A 22398-nucleotide genomic window follows, 5' to 3' on the forward strand; every position below is an offset into this window, starting at 1 on the left:
TTACGAACAAACAAGGCAATATTCATATAGGCATATCATGATACACTTTAAGCCTAATTGAAATGAAAATTTATGGTCAAATACGTGTGCTTGATAAAAGGAATATGCGAGTCCGCTCCCACATGACTTTCTCATGCCTTGGTGCAATTTTACATTTGAGTACCTCCCTTCAGCACATCTATGACCTTTTTTTGAAAGTCTACCGCCAAAGAGGGCCCATCATTTCCGCGGAAGTCTTCTTTCAGGCAGGCCAGCACAGCCTGGGTGTATCCCATTCCCATTTCCTTTGGCAGCTGGAGAGCCGCTCTCGCCACCAGCTCTTCCAGAACGACCTTTGGTCTCGGTAGTCGTCCATTAACCTTTGCCTCGTGAAACCTCGTCCGCATTATCCGGGATAGCGTACCCCATAATCCAATTTCAAGAAGCACGACACCCAGCGCATAGATATCATGCACACGACTGAATTGCTGCGTCGGACGACCCTGTCGACGAGGATGGCGATAAAGATTCGGCTCGATCTCGAAGTCGGAACGCATATCCGTATTTTGCTGCTCGGAGCGAGCATATCCCCAGTCGCTTAGATATGAGACAATTTTGTTTCCAGATCTCGGCTTGACACGATGTTCGCGGAGGCCTTTGGCGCTGACTCCTGATGGTGTCTCGAGGAACAGGAGGATTCCTTTACTCCAGATGTTCTTGTGGACCCAGCATGAGGCATGAACATTGGAAAGACTCAAGGCAAGTGTATACGCCATGTTGAACCTGTCATTCAGAGAAGGTTTCGGAGATGGTCGGTTCTCGCCATCCGAGGCGTTGATGAAGGCATGAAGAGTCACGAGAGAGTCTCCGACCTCCCCCTCGAACGCAGGTAGCCGATACAGGAAAACAGTTTGTTCCTCTGTGGGCTGATCAACGAATCCAAGACATTCAAGTGCATAAATCTTGGGTTGATCGAGAGATTCCGTTTCCGTGCTGCTAAAGGTGGAACTTTGCAAGAGCCAAGCCAAGGTGCGAATGGGCTGCTTGAGTCCATTGATCTCATCATTATCTAGATCATCGCGCTTGAGCTCGCTTTCGTACTCATGATACTCCACAACGACTTGCATCGTTTTGGATTCCGAAGCAGACCATTTTGCAAGCTGAAAGCCCTCCGTTTTCTCTCCTTCTTTGGTAATGGTACCAGACAGCTCATGATAATCTGCCGGTGGCTTATTCTCAGCCAGAGTGCGCCGCGTCAAAACTGGCTCTAGACCTGTACCCTTCACTCCATCTCGGTCACCTGCAAGCAGCATAGCTAGCATTTCCTGGGATATGTGCTGCATAATGTTGCGTAGATCTTCAGACCATTTTGTGTACGCCTCTAGCATGACATTCAGCTTTTTCTTGTCAAACAGTGACCAGTCAAATGCCTTGTGCTTAATAGACTCGGCCTTGTTTTTCCATCTCTTGAGTAGGGATTCTTCAATTTTGGGTTGCACCGACTCGATAGTGAATTCCTCATATCCGAGGCCATAATTGACGGCGACACGCTCATACGCCGCCAGAGCCAATCGCATCTGGTCCAAGAGATCATTCACTGTATTCGCGATAAAATCGTCCGCTTTTCCTGGAAGCATCAATCCATGCTCCGGATGGCAGCAGGTCCTTTTGAAGAATACAAGCGTGGCGAGTTGGGTGTTCAGTTTGACTCGAATTTCGGCCCGATCATCATCGAAGGATTTATAGTCCGAAATAACACCTTGAATGAAGACAGTGACTTGGTACAGCTGAGTTATAGCTGTTGAGGCTGTGCCATAGAAGTCCATTTTGATTTTGATCTGAAGATCAAATCAGCGCTTTAAGGGGGACTGAAATAATTGAGCAGAGCAAAGGGAAAGGAGGGGCTGAAGTTGAGCCCCCCCGTAAGCACTAACTTGGTCCTAAGTACGAAGTAGGATAAGCCCAATTACACGCCAGACAGCTTCTGACAGAATAGCCCCGCACCTTTGCAGATAAGCTGAAGATGCCTCTCTTTGCGACATATTCCCCGAGCAATCTTGAAAACCATACTAAAAACAGAATGGCTGACATTTCCTCCTACGACGATATCCTCGACTCTCTCGGCGAGAATACTTTCGAGTCATTTGACGGAGGGAGCCTCTCCCCCACCCTCGAAGACTGGTCCAACCCTACTGACCTTGAAGAGATCGAGACTTTCGATCTCGATCTCTCCGACTCCGACTCATCATGGGTTGACCCGTTAGAATCCGCCATCACAGCCACCCGCAATGGATCCGCTCCAGTCCTCAGCACCCTCTCCCAGTTCACAGCTATTCTATCCCAAACCGGAATCCATGGCCCTCGTCTTCTGAAAACGATCAACCTCTCGACTCGGGGTACCAAAATTGGCTCCGGCGCCCAATTCACTGTTTTCAAAGACCCTTCTTTTCAAGGAGAGGTCATTAAACGCGTCAATGTTCCCCTTTCCAGCAAGGCCGATCAGCGGTTTGCCGCGACGATGGATTACCGTCTTCAGTTGAGAACACTATGCCTTGAGGTTCTGTCACTTTGCAACCCCACCATGCGTGCTCACCCAAATATCACAACTCTTCTGGCGTGGGGATTCGACTATCCATATGCGGACATGGCTGTGCCAGTACTTTTTATGGAAGAAGCACTGATGCCATTGAGTGACTTTCTAGTCGCCGAGAAGAGAGGGGTTGATATGAGATACCAGCTTTCACTCGATGTCGTGAACGGACTAGAGGCACTGCACAATCTCGGCATCGTGCATGGGGATGTCAAGCCAGACAATGTGCTCGTGTTTCCGGGTCCAAATGACAAGGTTCCATTCCGGGCCAAGATGAGTGATTTCGGGGTGTGTGTTGATTTGGAAACCCCCGATGTAAAGTTTGAATTGAGTGATTATCGCGGTACCCCAGCTTGGTTGGCTCCGGAAGTGATCGCTGAGGATATCTCCAAATTTGGCAAATTCTCACCCGACATGATGTTTAGGTTTGACGCTTATAGCCTTGCATTGGTTTTACTGTCTGTCTTCACGGCAGATGGCCAACCCCTTACTTTCAACAAAAGTTCCGGCGAGATCTCAGATAAGCTCTCTGAATTGCTCAACGAACGCATTGATATACCTTCCGCTATTCGCATGGAGCTTCGCAAAGCAGCTTTGAAGCTCTTGGCCGAAGATCCCAGAAGTCGCCCCTTGCCAAACCAGGCATTACTTAAAACTGACACACCGGCATATGCATCTTGGTACGGAAACTCCCCTCTCTTCTCACTTACGAGTAGCTGACTGGCAATAGGCTTTCCTCAATCCAATCTGGTACCTCCACAAATACCCCTACAGGTGTCATTGATCCAATCTACAACAAAGGTCCGCTCTTCTGGTACCGACTAGACGAGAGTATTCGCTCAGAGCTTGAAACACAACACGCTCTCAGCAAAGACGGAAATGCGCCTCCATTTACCGGAGACGTGCTACTTGGGATAGCCCAGACAATCACCGGCAAGAAGCCAACGTATCTTGATCGCCTGTTGACTTATCTGAGTGACGCTGCCAAAGCTGGATCTTCACCTGCTAGGGCTATATATGGACAGATTACGGACGCTCATGAACGGGAGTCAGAGTTCGGTCAACATGTGCTCGACAAGTGGATGCTGCAAGCTGTTTCCGAGGGATATTATTTTGCAAAACCAGGGCGGTTAGAAAAGGAAATTGAGAGCGCAAGACATCAATTTAGGATGAAGGGAGGGTTTTGCTCTGATCCCTTCTTGGGAAAGCCTGACTTGAAAGCAGCAATCAGTGGACCGAATGTGCTGAATTGGATGGGAGAAAAGGGAAGCGTTGTTGATCGCAAAGGAAACACGTTACTACACGCCGCCGCTGCTTTCGGAGCTAGCGATACAGTTCAGGCTATCTTGGATACTGGTGAAGTTGAAGTGGATGCGAAAAACGAGAACGATGAGACACCGTTATACAAAGCATTCCAAGCGGGACAGAAAGATGTTATTAAGATCCTTCTCGATCATGGAGCTGATGCATCTTGCAGAAATCGACAGAAGAATTCTCCATTACATTGGCTCTTTACCATTCCAGATGATGCGATTCACGATATCACAAAGCGAATGGTCGCAGGGGGCGCAGACATTGACGCAAAGATGGAGCCTGTAGTCAAGGAGAATAGTGGCGGATATCCAGAGAAGATCCAGATTCTTCATTAGTAAGTGATTCGCTGATCATAGAATACTAAGCTAACTCCCTCTAAGCCCATTTGAGCTACCCCACGGAACACCCCTTCACTGGGCCTGCTTTTTTCGAAACAGAACAGCAATAGACACTCTGATTGCCTTTCAGGCAAATATCAACGCAATTTACCACCACTTGGACTCATCGACCACCCCACTTGCGTTGTCTGCATACTTTGGCGAACCTGAAATAGCAGCCCAGTTGCTATCTCGGGGTGCAGATGGAACGCTGCGCGACTTGACGGGCAGAAATACGTTGCACCAAATCACGAAATACTTCCCCGATCGACATGGCTATCTCCCTCATCAATGGCATTATTGGATCCGCCATGGAAACTGGAATAATCATTTTGAGAAGCTCACCGAGCTAGTCAAGATCTTAGTTGAGGGTGGTGCAGATCTAAATGCCAAAGAAAACGGGCGTTTTCCCCTGACACCAATTGCTGCTGCTGCTGAGCTTGGAGTCTGGGATGGAGGAATGATAGGGGCACTGTTAGAAGCGGGGGCTGATTTGAATGAATCAATTCTTGCGGGTGGAGATACAGTCTTGCATTGTTGGGCCGCCGTCACAGGACCCCGACTGGATTACCCCGACTCGTACATCCCAACCCTCGAAAGAATAGTCCGTGCCATGCCGAATATTGATATTCCCACTCGATATGAAGAAGATACGCCCCTGCACACACTGACAACAACGTATCACACGGAGGACGAGTTCGAGGCCGCATTTGGCATCTTACTCAGTCATTCTCCTCCAGCGGACATCGACAGAGTGACAAACCGTGGGGCAACTCCATTGTCAATAGCCTTGGAGACTCAACTTGATCCCGAGAGACGGGGCCGCTTTCTGCTTGATAAAGGTGCCGATCCAACCATCATAAATAACCGAGGTAGAGACATTCTTTATTCAATTGCCAACAACGTCGTGCTCAGCGACAAAGTCAGCCACGATCTCATTCAACATTTCCTGCATACCCTTGGCTCCAACATGCAACAAGTCTTTGAAGAGCGCTATCTTAGTAACAAGAAGAACAGCCGCGAGTCTATCATTGCTGCCGCGGGTCGCGGAAAGCCCCGGACTTTAGCGCTCCTACTCTCACTGGGACTCAAAAGCAGCATCAATATCCTGGACACATCCAAATCGCCACCACGGACTCCATTGGACCAAGCCCTCAATTTCGCCGAACTGAGTCGGCGTGATCATATCCAAGCGCTAGCATCGTACAAAATCGGCAAATCACGTACTAATGCACTTGATCAAAATCTTGTGTATGGTGACAATCAAGGTCCGCCTGATCGTGCTGCTGAATCATATAGGTGTTTTCCGGAGGTCATCCAAATTTTACGAGATGCCGGCGCCTTGCGGAGATGTGAACTGGAAGGGAGCTCGGACGGTGATTACATTGAGCAACCGGCTGAGTGGGACAAGAGTGAGATCCAAAAGTACGGTTTTACGAAGGAAACTCAACCGAATGCTGAGGCTTGGCGAGGGCTGTACGATTTAGCCATGTATAGCAATGGATGGGGTTGGCTAAACAGGCTCATCGGAGGGAAAAAAGGGATAATATAGATGAGTCTTGGCAGGAGAAAAGAAGAGACAATAAAGGACGAAAGAAGTTGAATAAAGCCGAAGGATCAAACAATTGCAAACGTTGCGATCGGTAATAAATGCACAACATGAGTTGCACCGTCTCTCAATTGGAAACATGCAAGGCTGATTGGAATCCATTGTTTAGAATGTGACATGGGGCCAAAATGAATATAACCTGACCATCATCTTATTGCCGATGTTCAAGGGGGGTCTAAGTGTAGCTGTATGCCCTGATAAAGATCGTCAGGGTGGCGTGAACTAACATTGGCAGGGCCCACTTGTGGGCAGTGGCGCTTGGGGGCCAGAGTCTCTTCACCACGAAAGATGTAAGCCTATTGGGAGAGGCAATTTTTGCTTCTCCTTATGGTCAAAAGTCACGACCCTCGTGGGGTTTCTAATTAAAATGTTTCGTTTCAAGACAGGGGTTGGCGGAAGTCAGCATTAGCAAATGTGTTGATCGTTCACTGAATCGGGATACATCGGACAGTTCGTTTCCACTTCAATTGCTTCAGCGTACAATCATATTCCAAAGTTGGTCTACAGTGGCGTTGAAGGAATGATGAAACCGCCCGTAAGCAGCATATAGATCGTCCATCTAGGTACCTGGATACTTACTACGAGGCATATTCCACATGACAGCCGTTGCCGAGCTCCTATTCAACCGATGAATGGAAATATTATAGTACTAGTAGAACCATGGAAGATATTTAAACTGCCCATGTGCCTCAAAATCTCGTCGGACCAGAATCTAAACTGGAGTACCACCTGCTACTAGTACTACGCTCTTTATTCGTCTGACTTTTCTATATCTCAAGCTTCGCAACTAGAGAACCGCCCCATTTATTCGAAATGCGTCTTGAATTCGCGGGACAAGCATCATGGCTTGTCCTGCTATCAACATGGATAATTGCGATTGGGGTTTCAGGAGTGTCTGCATCGGAAGAGGTGCAAAGAATGATAGCGAGAAGAGGTCTGCAGTCAGGATCTAGAAATGCCAGTAGTCATTACGGCTTCTCCACATCCAGACCGACCATACCGACCTCAGTTACTTCCATTACACTGTCCTCTGAGAATCCTCCATCGAGTCCAGTGACCATTCCTGGATCGTCGCCAACCACAACTCTGAAAAGTAGCTCCGTGACCAACTCAAGCCCTGGCCTGCCTAGCTCCAATCCTTCGAGCTTATCTACTGGCTCATCAAGTCGCCCTTTGATTCCTTCCCAGGGGACAACCAGCAGCACGGCTCACGAGTCAAGCTCCAACCCAAGCTCCAATCCAAGCTCCAATCCAAGCTCCAATCCAAGCTCCAATCCAAGCTCCAATCCAAGCTCCAATCCAAGCTCCAATCCAAGCTCCAATCCAAGCTCCAATCCAAGCTCCAATCCAAGCTCCAATCCAAGCTCCAATCCAAGCTCCAATCCAAGCTCCAATCCAAGCTCCAATCCAAGCTCCAATCCAAGCTCCAATCCAAGCTCCAATCCAAGCTCCAATCCAAGCTCCAATCCAAGCTCCAATCCAAGCTCCAATCCAAGCTCCAACCCAAGCTCCAACCCAAGCTCCAACCCAAGCTCCAACCCAAGCTCCAACCCAAGCTCCAACCCAAGCTCCAACCCAAGCTCCAACCCAAGCTCCAATCCAAGCTCCAATCCAAGCTCCAACCCAAGCTCCAACCCAAGCTCCAACCCAAGCTCCAACCCAAGCTCCAACCCAAGCTCCAACCCAAGCTCCAACCCAAGCTCGCTACCTGGAGGCTTACCTTCGACATCTGGCCATCCAAAGCCTTCAAGCAGCAAGGTACCTTCTTCTTCAGTTGGAAATACAGTGGTTCCGATTACCTCCAAAACTGTCATCTCCGAGCCAAGCACTACAATAACTAGTGTTGTGACTACATCTTCAACGGCTCCATTTCCTATAACTCTCAACACTGATGACCCACAAGCTACCTCAAGTGTCAGTTCTCTGCGGAATGAGGTCTCCGTGACACTCATTCCAATTCTCTCAAAATTGATAGACACCCCGGACAAGAACAAGGCACAAGATGCCATTGACAAACTGAAGAAGGTGGAGCCAGAGGCTAGGGTAAGCGATACATCCAAAATTACAAGAGTTTCCACCACTAATCGGTTTAATAGAATCTTCTAAACAAGATTGATCCGAGCTCAGAGGGATCGACAGGCTCATGCAGTGGCGGTGGAAACCTTCTCTCAGACTTGATTAATGCTGTTACTTGTATCGATGATGGACTTAACAAAGTGAAGTCTGAGATCGAAGGAGGTATCGATGACGACTTTTCTGACATCGAAGGTCTGGAGAGCACCGTTTCTAGCATCACAGACCTCACCGAGGAACCGAATGACGAGGAGCAGTCATCTTCGGATGATTCTACTACTTCAACCTCATGCTCTTCTACCACCACCGAAGATATCTATGTGGAATGCTCTGCTACTTCAGCCCCTGGTCGTAAGAGACAAGCAGCAGCATCGTGCTCCACATCGACAAAGACAGTGACTGGTTGTGATATCTCTGCCTCCACAACAACTACAACAATTTCTTGCTCGCAAACTGAAACCATTACAAATTGTGATGTTGTGTGCCCAACCACGGCTATTCCAAAATCCCAACTAGCCGGCCGCGCTCCCGTAACGGCGAGCTGCAGCACCACCTGTTCAACCGAAACAGCGTGCAGCACCACTGGATCTACATCGACTAGCTGGAGTACAACCACAACAACACCAAGCTCCAGTGTTGGTGGTCAGTGTGGAACAGGATGCTCGTCTTGTATGTCTCTTTCTACCCCGACTGCTAGTTCAGCGGCAAAGAGGGGCCTGGACCTCACCAAGCGCACTCTCACATCCCCACAAGATGCCCCTTATAATGGCGACACGGGCGCATTCTTGGTCGACCAGTATGTTTGGGCTGAATGGGTGCCGCTTGGAACTGGTGGAAGGTCAAACCCCACAGCTCTTTACCATGAGCTCAAGAAAGAAAAGTATGACATGGCTGTTCAAGGATTATATGGTTGCACCTCGGTGGTCGTCGTATCTGAGAAGGCCGTTTACATGTCTCATTTCTGGGAGGTTCCTGGATTTAGCCAGGGCAACTGGGGAATTGGAACACAGGAGAGATTTGAACAAGAAGTCCTCGGCCCTCTTGAAAATGGTGATGGAGGATCTGGAATTGCCGGTTTGCGACAGTACGCAGGATCTAACGGAGCATTCGCTAGACAATACAGACCTGCAGCATATGTCGTCAGACCTGGTAGCTCAGGCCGAGCAGACTATGACAAGGCATATGATAAAAAGGTGGACCAAATTGTGGAAAAAGTGAACAATATTCTGGGAGTCTCGACGCCTCCAATTCCTATCACTTACAGTCGCGCGGGAGGCGGAGGGGCCGACAATACTTTCACACCCCTAGGAAAGGTACTTTTCCAGTATGACCCTGTCCAGGCTCGCGAAACCACTGATAGTTGCCCTATTCAAAAAGCTATGATGCGAGTTTGGGTGGAAGATAAGCCTCGCTACGTCCATCAGAGATACTGGATTGCGTACGATGACCAAAAGGTGCCGCAGTCGGGTAATCAAAAACGCGATTGCCCGGCAGATGCAACTGCAGGTGGCCAGGTTCCACCATCATCAGCACTTGAATCAGGCTCAACCTCTTCAGGCACTTCGGGCACTTCTTCCTCCAGTGGTATCCCTACCTCCAAAACGTTGACTTCGATACCAAGCGCTTCCCATATCTCGACGCAGGCTAGTTCAACTCCATCTTCGACTCCAACGCCCACTCCGACACCCTCGCCAAGTCCAGAGACAACTACAACTGCGGAGCAAACAACAACAGCCGATGAGACCACCACAACAGAAGAAGCCACCACTACAACAGCAGAAGCCACCACTACAACAGCAGAAGCCACCACTACGACGGAAGCCCCCACGACAACGACAGAGGCCCCGACTACTACAACGGAGGATCCTATACCCACGACTACAGAAGCACCAATTCCAACTGCTCAACTAGTTGTCGCTTATGTTGTCAATGGCTGGTCAAACAGCTGGAGTGTATATACGCCCGACATCGATGACGATAGTCCTGACTGGTGTGGTGGGAGTACTGGTAGTTGGGATGCCAGTGGAGACATATCTTTGAAGAACGTCCCTTATCCCAACGGTGACAATGATTTTGACTTTGATGTGGACGACATGAGTGATTGCTCTTACTCTTCTGACTCAGATGAAGCAGCTGGGACTCTGAGCTGCCCTGACTTTTCGGAGGATGTCCAATGTACAGAATATGGTGATCAAAGCCAATCGACCTGCTACGGCGTGGCATCTGCTATGATGACTGTTCCCAAGGTGCTATGCCAGTGGGGTTAGAGAGGATGTGTAATAGCAGAATAGCAAATGTACAAGCGGGTGAGCTTTCGCTGTATGATCTTAGTAAATCATCCGTTGAAATCTACTTTTCCCTATATGATTCCTGGCAAGGAAACACTTGTCTCCCATACTCGTAACCGGCCAACTTATGTAACTTGAAATTAATTTAGTCTGATTTATTACTAGTATGTATAAGCCCTGGGCAGTAACCTGGTGGCGAACCAGTGTGATGTGTTGATTTAACTATAAAAGTGGGCCACTTGACCCGATCGGGTTTCCGATGGTGTGGAGTTCATCCATCACAAACACCAACGCGCTGAGATTTCAATCCGCTTCGTCCAAACAGATGCACGCTTGCCCATTCGAGTGTCCGCCTAGCCACCGCATCATATCTAATTCAGACCCGGGGCCGTTCGCTTCTTACTAGCCGCTGTCTAGAAGTACTTAAACAATCTTCTCGCCAATCTCCTCTTTTCGCATTCAACCATTCATCTCCATCTTGTTTTCACCTTTGTCGCCATCCAGAATATCTCCTCGAATTTTATATCTGGATTCTTAAATCCACTATTTCTTGAGCCAAACTTTAGGCTCTAAAACTATGGCTTCCATCGGAGCTCTTCCGCAGACCCTCAAGTCCATCACAGCCACTAAGATCAATGAGCTTGGCAAGCAACGTACACTTTTCGACAAGGCCAAGACTAAGATTCGAGAAGATGCAGAAGCAGCGACTGATCTGCACACTCGCGCGCAAATTCTTCTCAATGGTGTCTCCCGCCTGAAGGGATACCCAAAAGATGCACTCGACAAAGACGACATGGATCTGGATGTGGAATCTTCCGACGATGATTCAGAGAGCGAAATGCCTAACCTCGACATGGGACAGCTCCGTCAAGGGGATCACTCCAATATCCGCCGGTTCCTTTTACAAGGTCGATACGATTCCTCCATCTCGGAGAAGACCTTGCAAAGGTGGATCGGCCAACTGGAAAATGAGCTTCGCTACCTCGAGCTCAAGCACGACCATGCCTCCTTCTACAGTAAGCTGGTTACGGAGTGGCTAGCCCAGTTAGATGCACAGAACACATCTGCTATCAACAAGGACAGTGGGGTGGGCCGGGCGGAAATGCACGACCAGCGAGCGCAGTGGGAATCACTAGTATTTTCCACTGGTAACCACGTTGAAGAAAAGGAAATTCGCTCCTATCTTCACGATCTATTCAAAAAAGACAAATTGACCAAACAAGCGTTCAAGGAAATGCGTGAGAGCCTTAAGAAATTTGGAAATGATCTGGCTACTGAAGGGGGGTGGTTGAATGTGGAGGAGCTTGAGTGGGTTTCAAATGCATTGATGAAGACCGACCTTCTCAGCGCGGAAAAGACTGCAATTCTCAAGGAATTTATGCGTAACAAAGAGGTTACGCAGGAAGTCGCCGATGTACTCAACATGCGGCTGTCGTCTCTGGACAGCTGGGGTTGGAGCAAGGAGGGCATTCCCGTCGAAATGCGCCGACAACTAAATGGAAAATACCGCGTTTTTATGGATGAAGATCTTCTTGACGCCCTCATGCTTCAGTATCTCGGCACGAAGTGGGCCATCAAGCTACGTGAAGTCTTCACATCGTTCCTGCTTTCACATGCCTGGACTCCCATTCAAGAGAAGATTCCTGAAGAGTACATGGAACGACGCAAATACTTCTATGGGAGGCCTTCTCGTTCTGCAAACCAAACCATCAATAATTTGCGAAAAGCCACATACCAGAAAGAATATTTTATGAGTCAACTACCTGAATCTGTCGACGAAGGCGCTCAAAACTATGACGACAATTCTCAGGTTAAAAGTGCCTTGAATACAAAGCACTCTCTACTTCACCGATTGATCACCGAATCCCTCATCCAAAAGAATGCTAGGGGCGAGTTCACTGCGGTTCGATCCGACTACAAGTGGTTTGGTCCATCCTTGCCCCATACAACCGCTCTAACTGTCCTTAAGTACTTTGGTGTTCCCCAAAAGTGGCTGAACTTTTTCAAAGTGTTCCTCGAGGCTCCGCTAAGATTTGTGCAAGACGGTCCTGCTGCTCAAGTGCAAACCCGCAAGCGTGGAATTCCTATGAGCCACACTCTTTCAGACTGCTTCGGGGAATCGGTCCTTTTCTGTATGGATTATGCAGTGAACCAAGGAACAAACGGAAATATTCTGTACCGACTACATGATGATTTCTGGTTCTGGGGAACGGGGAAAGACTGTGAACAAGCTTGGAAGTCTATGACCAAGTTTGCCAACTTGATGGGACTGGAATTCAACGAAGAAAAAACCGGAACAGTCCAGATGGGCAAAGTCCAGAAAAGTCAAATTCTCCCTGTCGGTGAAATTCGTTGGGGCTTCCTGGTCCTCGATGCAGAGCAGGGTAAGTTCGTCATCGATCAGAAACAGGTGGATCAGCACGTCGAAGAGCTATATCGCCAGCTTTCATCTTGCAAGAGCATCTTTGAGTGGGTCCAGGCGTGGAATGGATATTTTGGGCGCTTCTTTGCCAACAATTTTGCAAAGCCTGCCTTGTGTTTCGGCCGAGATCATATTGACATGGCGATTGCAACACTCAGCCGTATCGAGGCTGCTCTTTTTGGAAAATCTTCCCATGGAGATGCTGAACAGAAAGGTGGAGTGACCAACTATCTGAGAGGACTCATCGCAGAAAGATTCAATATCCATGACCTTCCTGAAGGATTCTTCTACTATCCTGTTGAGTTGGGCGGTCTCGAGCTACTGAATCCATTTGTCAATCTTCTCTCCATGCGTGAAAGCATCAAGCAAACACCGCAAAGAAGACTCCAGAAGGCGATTTTAGCGGACGAGATTCGTTATTACGAGGCCAAGGAAAGGTTCGAGAAACAGGGGTCGGATTTTCCAACAACACTTCGGGCTTCAAATGACCAACCTCTTTCATTTCCTTCACTGAAAGAGCATAATAAGTACCCAGAGACCTTCAGTCTTGGGTATTATTCTGCCTATTGCGACTTGATCCAAATCCCAAAAGAGAAGAGTGTTGCGAACACTGGCGATTTGAGAAAAAACATGAGTGGTCTTAAGGGCCCCACGAGCACAACAAGCAAGCGCACTATCGACCCGGAATGGACCGTGATGACACCTTACTGGCGCTGGGTCGCGGAACTCTATCAGGACGAGATGGTGCACACCTACGGAAGTCTGGCGGCTGTTAACCGGGAGTTCATGCCCCTGGGAGTGGTGAAAACTCTGAAGGAAGGGCGTTTCAGATGGCAGGGCTAGGTAGATGGAGTTTAGACTAGGATGGACTTTGCGGCTTTAAACTCAAGTTTCTACTAAGCATTCAAGATAGTAATTAATACCCCTTGAAGCGTGTTTTCACAAACCACACATAGGCTGTTGATATGGTATTATAGTATCGGCGGGCTCGGAATGGCCTCATCCTCTCAATCAGATCAGCACTTCTTACTAAGACTCTAGCAAGTTGAGTTACTTATTTCCTACCCCATCCTCATTATTTTCCGGCGCTAGTAGGGGTAACTTGAAGTGGAGAATGTGTAGCCCGGTGTCCGTCTTTATCTCTGCAGCCTTGCCTGGTTGGATTCGTCCAGCCCATCCGGCTTTAATTTCGTCCCCATCAGCGTAGCCCTCCCCTTTCAACAAATAGAGCAGGTGTATAGCCTCATCGGCCGGTATTTTCCAACTGTCTTTCTCAATCTTGATTACTTCCGCTCTTGTCTCGCGCTCTGAGAAAACCCCGAGAGTTTTCTTCCAGACCCCACTGTCGCCGTGCACCTTGGTCCACGAATATGCAGTCGGCTGCATTTTGATGATACGGTCATAGCGTCCCTCTGGGTATACGAGCGACCGGCCCGTCTGATCCTCCCATAACGCCTGGAAAGCGTCGATGGGCTCCGACTCCTCATCGCCAGTTCCATCGATGTTCTCTCGTCGGCGAATGAATTTGCCACGCTCAAACCGACCCTGGGTGGAAAGTTTTTGTTGACTTTCTGCCAATTTTGCATGGCTCACGAAGCCCTGACCACTTGCACCGCCAAACTGGAGGACCAGAACCTCTTTGAGTTCGTCGCCGTCGTCCTGCGGGCCGTAATAGACACCCTCGGGATGATAACAAAGCTCGCCTTGGTGAACGTCAACTTCTGGGAGTATATTGATATTGCCCATAGTAGGATAGCGAAACTGGTCAAAGTTGTGGCGGTGCACGGGTGAATAGAAGCTTTGTTGGCGAGCGAGAACAAAGAGGTAATTGTTCGCTGGATCAGCTTCGTCGCCGAGAAAGAGGTACTTGAACCAAAGTCCATTTCCCCTATGCTTGAGACCAAGGCCCTCAAACTCAAGCTTGCTGGTATCGGCAATTTCCATAATGATCTTGTCGACTTGGGTAGCGCTCTTGAAGCAGCAACAACTGACCGGAGGTGGCGCTTTTGACGAAAGTGAGCGCCCGTGATGACGACGATTTCTCCGCACTCCCTTCCTAGATAGGTATAACTATGGGATTTCTGACCAACTGGCATCATGTGATAGGCTTTCTTACAAAGTAGATGGATAGCTGGGAGATTCCACGGTTATTTTTAAGCATTGTGCGGAAGAATCTACGTCTGGCACTCTCCAGGCTTGATCGTCATTCTGATATTGCTAAGAGACTGATCATTTCACCTTAACTAATTTAGTGACTCCCACCAACCTTGGACCTTTCCGGACCTTATTATCATATTTAAATATTTACTCTATTTTATTTCCTTTAGTCACTGGCATCAACAAGCCCCTCAATTCTGGCCCCCACATCTCAGCCTCCTGGTCCTCAAGATTACGGAGCTCAGACCTTCGGACATAATACGACTACTGAACTCCTTAAGGCAGTATCACGGTCAAGAAGGGGTGAACGCCTTAACTATTCTTTTTTGCTCCTTTCTCTTTATTTATGATGATTATGAAGAATATTAATCAATGGTAAATTTCATAGTATTATTAGTGGTAAAATTTGAGCAAAACCTTCAAGTTGGAAAAGAAGAAATTCGTTTCAAGCCCTGGTTCATTTGAATGCCGCTATATAACATTGCAGAGAATCCTAACTTCATAAATATAAGATATCTGGAAAATCATAAGTAAGTACGCTATTCAAATTAGTCAACTAGATGGTTGCCTCAAGCAGGTCGATGTTCACTTATCCTAGTTCTGATATTGGAAGCCCGATCTTTCAAGTTCCGGTTGAGAGGGAATAGGGTATCCCAGCTAGGAGTTAATTTATTGCAATATTGGGTCCACTGATTCAAGTTCCAGCTGTTATCCCACTTCAAGTCGCATAAAACCAGATAGCTTATAGTAATAACGAAAAGAATGAAGTAGACATGTGCCCACGTCCAGCGAGGATCCACTCGTTGTCCGATAGTGAAATCAACAAACCGACCATATTCCTTCCAAAGATCCTCAGCACTCATACCAGTCACAGTCTCCCAAGTTCCGTATTCAAGTCCACAGGGGGCACCTGCATCTGGATAACTTCCCACGTATCCGGAATCCAAAACAGATCCCATCAATCTGCCAACGGTACCCTCTCCGATCCGCAACTCCAACCATTCAAAAAAGAAGGCTCGGTGGTAAGTGCCCGCTTGCCACCTGTTAGCTAGCTCTTCTGACGAAGCTGGTCGTCTCCAATGAAGCTTTTCCAGTCCGGATCTCACTACAACATAATCTGCAATTCCTTCTAGAAGTTCTGTTGGCGCTGAGGCTGGTGCCTGAAAGTTGTTATCGCTAAGACTGCTTGACCTAGAAAATGGCCAAACGCCCAGTGGGGAATTAAAGTGGATCAAGCCTAGCTGTTTTGTAGGTTGAAGTCGGTGGTTATACCATTGGAACAAATGTGTAACCTCGTGTGTCACAGTTCCCATAATCTCCCTCCAGACGGTATCCTTCGAATAGGATCGCGCCAATGTGTTCAGATATGGGAGTTGGATGGTTATCACCCTAGTATCGCTATTGGCAGAAGATACGGAAGAAAGTCCAGTGTTTAAATGATTGTGCTGACGATCATAAATACTTTCTAGTCGAATATCTATGTTGAGTGACAAAGGGTAAACCGTCACATCGCGATATTGAGCTGCCATGGGTGCGACTAGGTATCGCAGGATATTTTCAAGCATGGATCTAACAGAAGGATGAAGTTTTAAAAGCATATCCTTGCAGATAGTATTGAATGGGTTGCAGCTGAGGACGGCATTCACAGTTGTTAGTTTTCCTCCGTTAAGTTGAAACTGTATCGATGTTGCCTTTATATACCGACCTCCTGATCCGGTGATGATTCCTCCTTCTTCGAGGTCATCCACGATTCGATAATTGTGAGCAGTCTCTTCTCGAGAATTCATGACTTTTGCTCTGTATCTATCCAGGAGTTGCATAAATCGAGATTTGCTTCGTTTGCTAGTGCCGAACTGTAGAGTTTCGAACTCATTCTGGGCAGCACTCCACTGTGCTTCTCGGCTGCTTCTGTTCTTCTCTAGCTGGTTTGCCCATTTTCTAGAGATCTGTTTTTGCCCTTTATCATCCGATAGTATATAAAGGTCCTGAAGCCTATCTGGATTGAATTCCTTGCTAGTAGCCCATTCTGGGCTCCCCACTTCAATGTCTGCGCCAGATGTCTTCATCGCATCGCTCCCTGCTGCAGACACGAAGACCCCGGAAATAGAGCAACAGACAAGGAGTACCCAGTAAAAAACCAGGAGTAACGCCATGTTTGGCGTGAAAGTTATTGTAAATGTCTTATGTCTAGTCGAATAGTGTACTAGTAGTATATCTGGGGCCACAAGACAATTTCGAAATTATTACTGGGTCTGTAATTTGAGACGAGTTTTAGGCTCTTTTATACTTCTCGGGTGGCTGTATCTCACTGGCGGTAGCTATTCATATATTTATTTAACTATAACAAAGAAAATTCAAGTTGAACAATAGTTCCACATTATTTAAGATATCAAATAAAACAAAAGCTGAAACATTCGATAAGCACAAAGATAACAAAGGTCCATATCAGCGCATGCCAAAGAGACAGGCATTTTACATGATCTTACCTAGTACTATTTATCATAATAAGAATTGCAGGGATCTCCGAGACTGTCCAGTTCTTTATACTTCGACCGGATTAAGTGCCGCCTCCACTTTTATGGACTATGAAGGCAAGCTCACACTGAATGCTTCTTTGATATAGAAAGAAATTACTCGAGGCCCCTTGAGGCTGTGTCCTTTCTTTGAGATGGTAACAAAGCCCATTTTGTATTTCTCTCTGAATCTTGGTCGCCGATGTCACTCACTAGTTATACCTGTTGGGAGACAGGATGGAAATATTCTGTCTATATCCATGGATGTCTTTCTCCGTCTGCAACATTTCCAGCTCGAGGTTTCAAGAGTCATTACTAGTATTTCAATAGATACAACGAGAACACGTATATCGATTAAAGCTCAGGGGGTTTCACTTGTAGTAATGTGACGGCAGCAAGCAACATAACATCCAGAGTACTGTCACAAAATAGAACTTCAGACTTGAAGTATGGATAGAATCATTCCTGAGGGTTCTGGAAGTATTGCTGACTTGGGTCGAGGACTTTCACCAGCTCATCGACCTCGATATGGTCGCGCGTTGTTGTCATTCTATGACACCAAGTCATCTGCTTCGGCTGCCCCTCTCCAGCGGATTCATAAATAATTTCACCGCCGTTCTGATTGCTTGGCCCTCCTTTAAGTGCCAGTCCGCTTGGGATCTGCTTCAAACTTTGCACGACCGACTCGCCGATGACCCGTAGCATACTTTTGCGTATATACCCCGGCTGCGGCCCCATGGCCAGGTTACTAACCATCCCTAGGTCCTCATACAACTTTTGCGTAGGATCGGCATAGATTGGGAATTGACAGCCCGTGCGGCTGGCGTAGGAATCTATCAAGCCTGGATCACCGCAGCCGACGATGGCGATCGATGTGCTGGTGGGCAATTTTAGCAAGCCCTCTGGCTGAATAGCTTTCGACAAGGTAATAAGATATTATTGGCAGCTCTAGTAAAAATAAATATAGTGTCAGTACTCTAATGCTAGACCTTAACCCAAAATGGCACGTAGAACTCGAAGATACGAAGTTTCAGCCAGGTATACGTACACCGCAAAAGAAATGGCGGATGAAGATCACCACCACGCGGTCGGCAGAGCTAGGGCCATCGTACACACTCTTAAAAGAGTGTTTTTTACCCTCGCGATCCAGTACCTGATAGTCCTCGATCTTACGACAGGTCTCGGGAGTTGGAAGCTCCTCTGTTGTTTGTGGACCACTGCTCTTGGTTTTTGTAACCTTGGCATCGTCGTGTACCGGAGGCGCTGCCAAATTTGCGGTCCCCCCCGTCGTTTACCGGAGGAGATACCGGAACGGCGCTTGACTCCTTGTCATCAGCCATGTCGTTAGAGTACTGATACTGGTTTCTGTGGAGGGATATGGAGCGAATACGAAATGTCCGCGAGCGGGCGGGGGTCATCAATCCCGCGCTATGGCCAAGTTGGGATCGTCTGGGCAGAATTTAGGGTTTACATGTCTCTGCGACATCTACAATTCTCTAGTGAGCCTATTTCGAAGTCAACTCTCATTGAAACGCCCTGTTCGACATCCTGAAGAGATGCCAATCATCTGTTCGTCTCCAACTCCAGCAATATGACGTCATAATCATATCTCATGCTCGGCCAAAGTACAAAATACTAATTAGTACTAGTAATAATTATACAAATATTATATGGGATCTACTAGTACCAGTGGATATACTCTGAGAATAGAACTCAAAATGTGTCGGGCCAGAGTTCAAAATTACCTCTGATCCCACAAATATTGTTGAAAATTTAGTAGATGTAGTCCAGAAGAAAAACTTCAAAATTGGAACCAAGAGAATATTCGTGGTTCTGCCCCTGCCCTGATGAACGAGGCCATGGAACGCAAGATTCACTTTCTAAAATAAGCCCAAATAGACAGATCTGACTCCTCTACCACGGTCGAGATTGAACTCTGGTACCATAGTATGCTTTTCCCGAAATGGAAAGAACTGTACTATACAGGTTGATGAAATCTCTTGCTACTAAGCCCGTTTCGCCAAAATGATTAATGTATGAGCACTACATAATCATTCGATTGATTTTTCTATTTAAGTATGTTTCTGTCGCTACGTACCACGTCTTTCTCTTCTCCTCATCCACATATCTCTTCCACTTCAAGTTCCCATCTTGCGAAATACATATAGCCAAGATGACTACCAGCCCTCGCTTCTACGAGCAGCCTCAGGGCTTCGACTGGCTCGACGCCATGTCGAGAAATAAAGCATTCTACGACCCACGGTAAGTATTAGTATATTATCATTATATCCTCTTAGTTCCATCTATTCTCTAACATTATAAATAGAACCATCGAGGTAAACACTGATGCAATCCTTGCACCACGACCTCGCCTATCTTCTTGCTCTGGGGGACTAACCCCCCGAGCCCTCGCTGCCCTGCCCTCGACAGACCACAAGGCTGTCATCTCAAAGTGGGCACAGGAAACTTCAGATTCTCCCATTCGCAAATCTGGGGACGACAACAACACCGATACCGACTTCACTGAAAACGATGAAAGTGATGTCGCATCGGTTACCTCATCCACTGTCTGTACCTCCATCGACAGTGATATCCAACTTGAGGCCAAACCTCCCTTCCCTCAACAGAGACCAGCAACTAGTGCTCTGTTTGATTTGCGAACTCAAATTTGCCAAGCAGGTGATCCCAAAAAGGGACGGAGTCAGACTGCCTGTGCGAAATTTGCCGAAGATGATTACATGTATTCGCCATTCGAGGACATCGAGATACCTTCCATGGCCTTGTCTTCCACCGTATCCGCGTCTTCTTTCACAGCCTCTACCGGGGAACTGAATATTGGGAAGCTCCTCGCAGGTAAAGTGCGACAAGTGGTATCTCACCGTTCGTCGGCATGCAAGAAGTTCAAGAAAATGTTCAAGCATTAAGGGAAAGAAAGTCATTTAAGACTGTATCTTGAGATCTGTATTCTTTATATACCACCTGGGCAGATTAATACCGTCTCTACGACTTCAGAAGATCTACCATGTGACCAGACTGTATTATTTTCATGATTCAAAGTTACCACATTGATACCATCTCCATTTATGTTTCTTGTTCATGTTCCCAGATTGATACCACTCTATTGTCTAAGTTTGTACCTTTGTCCACGATATCTGATTTTCTTTTGTATTTTTAAATTCTGTTTCCAGACTGATCACTCAAATATGCCTGTTAATTTCTCTCATGTACGTGATGGAGGTCCTGCATGTATATGAGCTCGAAGAGCTCTTTTTGTACTCAAACAATGAAATGGACCTTTTATCACACCAAAATATCAACCTCTCTCACCGTAGCTCCGTGAAATTGAACACCTTTGAGTTGTTTTGTAGATATTGAAAGGATGAACCAACTTGAAATATACACGCCATATCATGGGCTTCAAGACTTTTTTAAGTTTAAGACATCTGCCTGAGTAAGAGACTGGAAAAGAGATTGATCGCAAGAATGGCAATATGAGCAATTGTGTCGCCAGATCGAACGAGCAACGGTCAGTAACCTCAGGATCGCTTTTTTGGGTGCAATCCCATACAAGCCACCAACTCGTCTTCGAGCAGTCCTCCTGGCAACTTAAGTCATTCGATTTGCCATAAAAATCCATCCAAGACACCAGGAATAGATGATGAAAATAAGGGGAGCTTAAATAATAAATCAAGAATTCTATATTGCCTCGAGTCAAATTATTTTAAAATATAACAGGTCAACTGAATGGATGATTTCCCGTTGACAACGTTGACAACTATGTACAAGGCGGTCGGCCCACTTGCCCTCGGGAGAGTTGCCAGCTCCGCGATTAGGCCAGCAGTCAATTGCGGCCAGAAACATCAATCAACACATCTACCCCCCTTCTCCAAACCCCATTCACTTCAACATGGATCCTTTCTCAGCAGAGGGCGGTAAGCATATTTAAATTGTCTAACAGTTCCATACAACCTGCTCATCACCCTTACAGAGCTCCTGAACATCCACAATGCCTTCCACTCCGGTCAATACCAGGACGTAATCGACTTCGAGACCGCCGCCTTCTCCCCCGAGAACCAGCTCCCTGCTCGCGTGCTCAAGCTTCGTTCCCAAATTGCCCTCGGCCACAGCGACGAGGTACTGGCCGCCGTTGCCAGCGAAGAGGACACCCCCGACCTGGCCGCCACCAAGGCCCTTGCCCAACAAGTGGCGGGCAAGACCGACGCCGCTCTGCAGTTGGCCCAGGATCTCGCAGAGAACTACCCCGATAATGCAACCGTGCAAGTGCTTGCTTCAACCGTGCTGCAGGCCCAAGGACAAAACGAGGAGGCCATTGCCGTACTCTCCAAGCACCAGGGTAACCTCGAGGCGTGAGTGTTTCGCCATAAGCAATCGAACCCAAACGATCAAGGCGCTGACAGTTCCATTTGCGCAATTCAGTATTTCCCTGATAGTCCAGATTCACCTCCAACAGAACCGCTCCGACCTCGCGATCAAGGAAGTCCAGGCCGCCAAGCGATGGGCTCAGGATTCGCTGCTTGTCAACATCGCCGAGTCATGGGTTGGTCTGCGTGTTGTACGTATTCAATCATCTCAGCATCGTTTGCGACAGGTTGGCTAACACATTCTTTTTTCATCTCCAGGGAGGAGAAAAGTACCAGTCTGCCTTCTACGTCTACGAAGAGCTCGCCTCCGGCCCCAGCACCTCCGCCCCCTTGTCTATCGTCGGCCAGGCCGTCGCAGAGCTCCATCTAGGCCGTCTGCCCGAAGCCGAAGCCGCCCTCACTGCCGCCTTGGAGAAATACCCCACTGACGCCGAACTGATCGCCAACACAATTGTCCTGAACGTCCTGGCCGGAAAGCCCTCCGCGGATCTGGAATCGTACGTACAACCCGGGAGAAGAGGCCCCCTCCCCGCGCGACGGACGGACCACAAAGCTAACAGAATCAATTACAGCCTTCTGCAGCAGACTGAGCCCTCGCACGCACTCCTCGCCGACATCCAGGAGAAGAGTGCCCTCTTCGATACTGCCGCAGCCAAGTACTCGCCGAAGGTGTCGTCTTGAGGCGGTGAGTAGA

The 22398-nt window shown here is 47.7% G+C and overlaps 8 protein-coding genes across 8 annotated transcripts; 5 read left to right on the forward strand and 3 right to left on the reverse strand.

The window, feature by feature from the left end:
- Nucleotides 1-149: 149 nt before the first annotated feature.
- On the reverse strand, nucleotides 150-1805 carry N7533_009645 (uncharacterized protein; the record flags this gene model as incomplete). The annotated part of the gene is made up of 1 exon (XM_057106295.1): nucleotides 150-1805. One exon carries the CDS (start codon nucleotides 1803-1805, stop codon nucleotides 150-152), a length of 1656 nt encoding a protein of 551 aa, XP_056957744.1.
- A 254-nt stretch (nucleotides 1806-2059) lies between these two features.
- Nucleotides 2060-10209, forward strand: N7533_009646 (uncharacterized protein; the record flags this gene model as incomplete). The annotated part of the gene is made up of 8 exons (XM_057106296.1): nucleotides 2060-3249; nucleotides 3300-4217; nucleotides 4264-5511; nucleotides 5560-5736; nucleotides 6105-6159; nucleotides 7000-7627; nucleotides 7773-7912; nucleotides 7966-10209. The coding sequence occupies 8 exons, from the start codon at nucleotides 2060-2062 to the stop codon at nucleotides 10207-10209; spliced, it is 6600 nt and encodes a 2199-aa protein (XP_056957745.1).
- Nucleotides 10210-10807: 598 nt separating this feature from the next.
- N7533_009647 (uncharacterized protein) lies at nucleotides 10808-13495 on the forward strand (the record flags this gene model as incomplete). Its single annotated transcript, XM_057106297.1, has 1 exon — nucleotides 10808-13495. One exon carries the CDS (start codon nucleotides 10808-10810, stop codon nucleotides 13493-13495), a length of 2688 nt encoding a protein of 895 aa, XP_056957746.1.
- A 741-nt stretch (nucleotides 13496-14236) lies between these two features.
- On the forward strand, nucleotides 14237-14662 carry N7533_009648 (uncharacterized protein; the record flags this gene model as incomplete). The annotated part of the gene is made up of 2 exons (XM_057106298.1): nucleotides 14237-14439; nucleotides 14497-14662. The coding sequence occupies 2 exons, from the start codon at nucleotides 14237-14239 to the stop codon at nucleotides 14660-14662; spliced, it is 369 nt and encodes a 122-aa protein (XP_056957747.1).
- Nucleotides 14663-15378: 716 nt separating this feature from the next.
- On the reverse strand, nucleotides 15379-16962 carry N7533_009649 (PBSP domain protein; the record flags this gene model as incomplete). Its single annotated transcript, XM_057106299.1, has 1 exon — nucleotides 15379-16962. The coding sequence occupies one exon, from the start codon at nucleotides 16960-16962 to the stop codon at nucleotides 15379-15381; it is 1584 nt and encodes a 527-aa protein (XP_056957748.1).
- Nucleotides 16963-17781: 819 nt separating this feature from the next.
- On the reverse strand, nucleotides 17782-18662 carry N7533_009650 (peroxiredoxin-like family protein; the record flags this gene model as incomplete). Its single annotated transcript, XM_057106300.1, has 3 exons — nucleotides 17782-18228; nucleotides 18371-18544; nucleotides 18630-18662. The coding sequence occupies 3 exons, from the start codon at nucleotides 18660-18662 to the stop codon at nucleotides 17782-17784; spliced, it is 654 nt and encodes a 217-aa protein (XP_056957749.1).
- An 833-nt stretch (nucleotides 18663-19495) lies between these two features.
- On the forward strand, nucleotides 19496-20246 carry N7533_009651 (uncharacterized protein; the record flags this gene model as incomplete). Its single annotated transcript, XM_057106301.1, has 2 exons — nucleotides 19496-19584; nucleotides 19649-20246. The coding sequence occupies 2 exons, from the start codon at nucleotides 19496-19498 to the stop codon at nucleotides 20244-20246; spliced, it is 687 nt and encodes a 228-aa protein (XP_056957750.1).
- A 983-nt stretch (nucleotides 20247-21229) lies between these two features.
- On the forward strand, nucleotides 21230-22385 carry N7533_009652 (putative Coatomer subunit epsilon; the record flags this gene model as incomplete). Its single annotated transcript, XM_057106302.1, has 5 exons — nucleotides 21230-21254; nucleotides 21311-21689; nucleotides 21760-21895; nucleotides 21963-22201; nucleotides 22277-22385. The coding sequence occupies 5 exons, from the start codon at nucleotides 21230-21232 to the stop codon at nucleotides 22383-22385; spliced, it is 888 nt and encodes a 295-aa protein (XP_056957751.1).
- Between the last annotated feature and the right edge of the window lie 13 nt (nucleotides 22386-22398).

Source organism: Penicillium manginii, assembly GCF_028828005.1.
Source record: "Penicillium manginii strain IBT 31320 chromosome Unknown utg000006l:1.0-4164085.0:1.0-4166146.0, whole genome shotgun sequence".
Taxonomy (NCBI): Eukaryota; Fungi; Ascomycota; class Eurotiomycetes; order Eurotiales; family Aspergillaceae; genus Penicillium; species Penicillium manginii.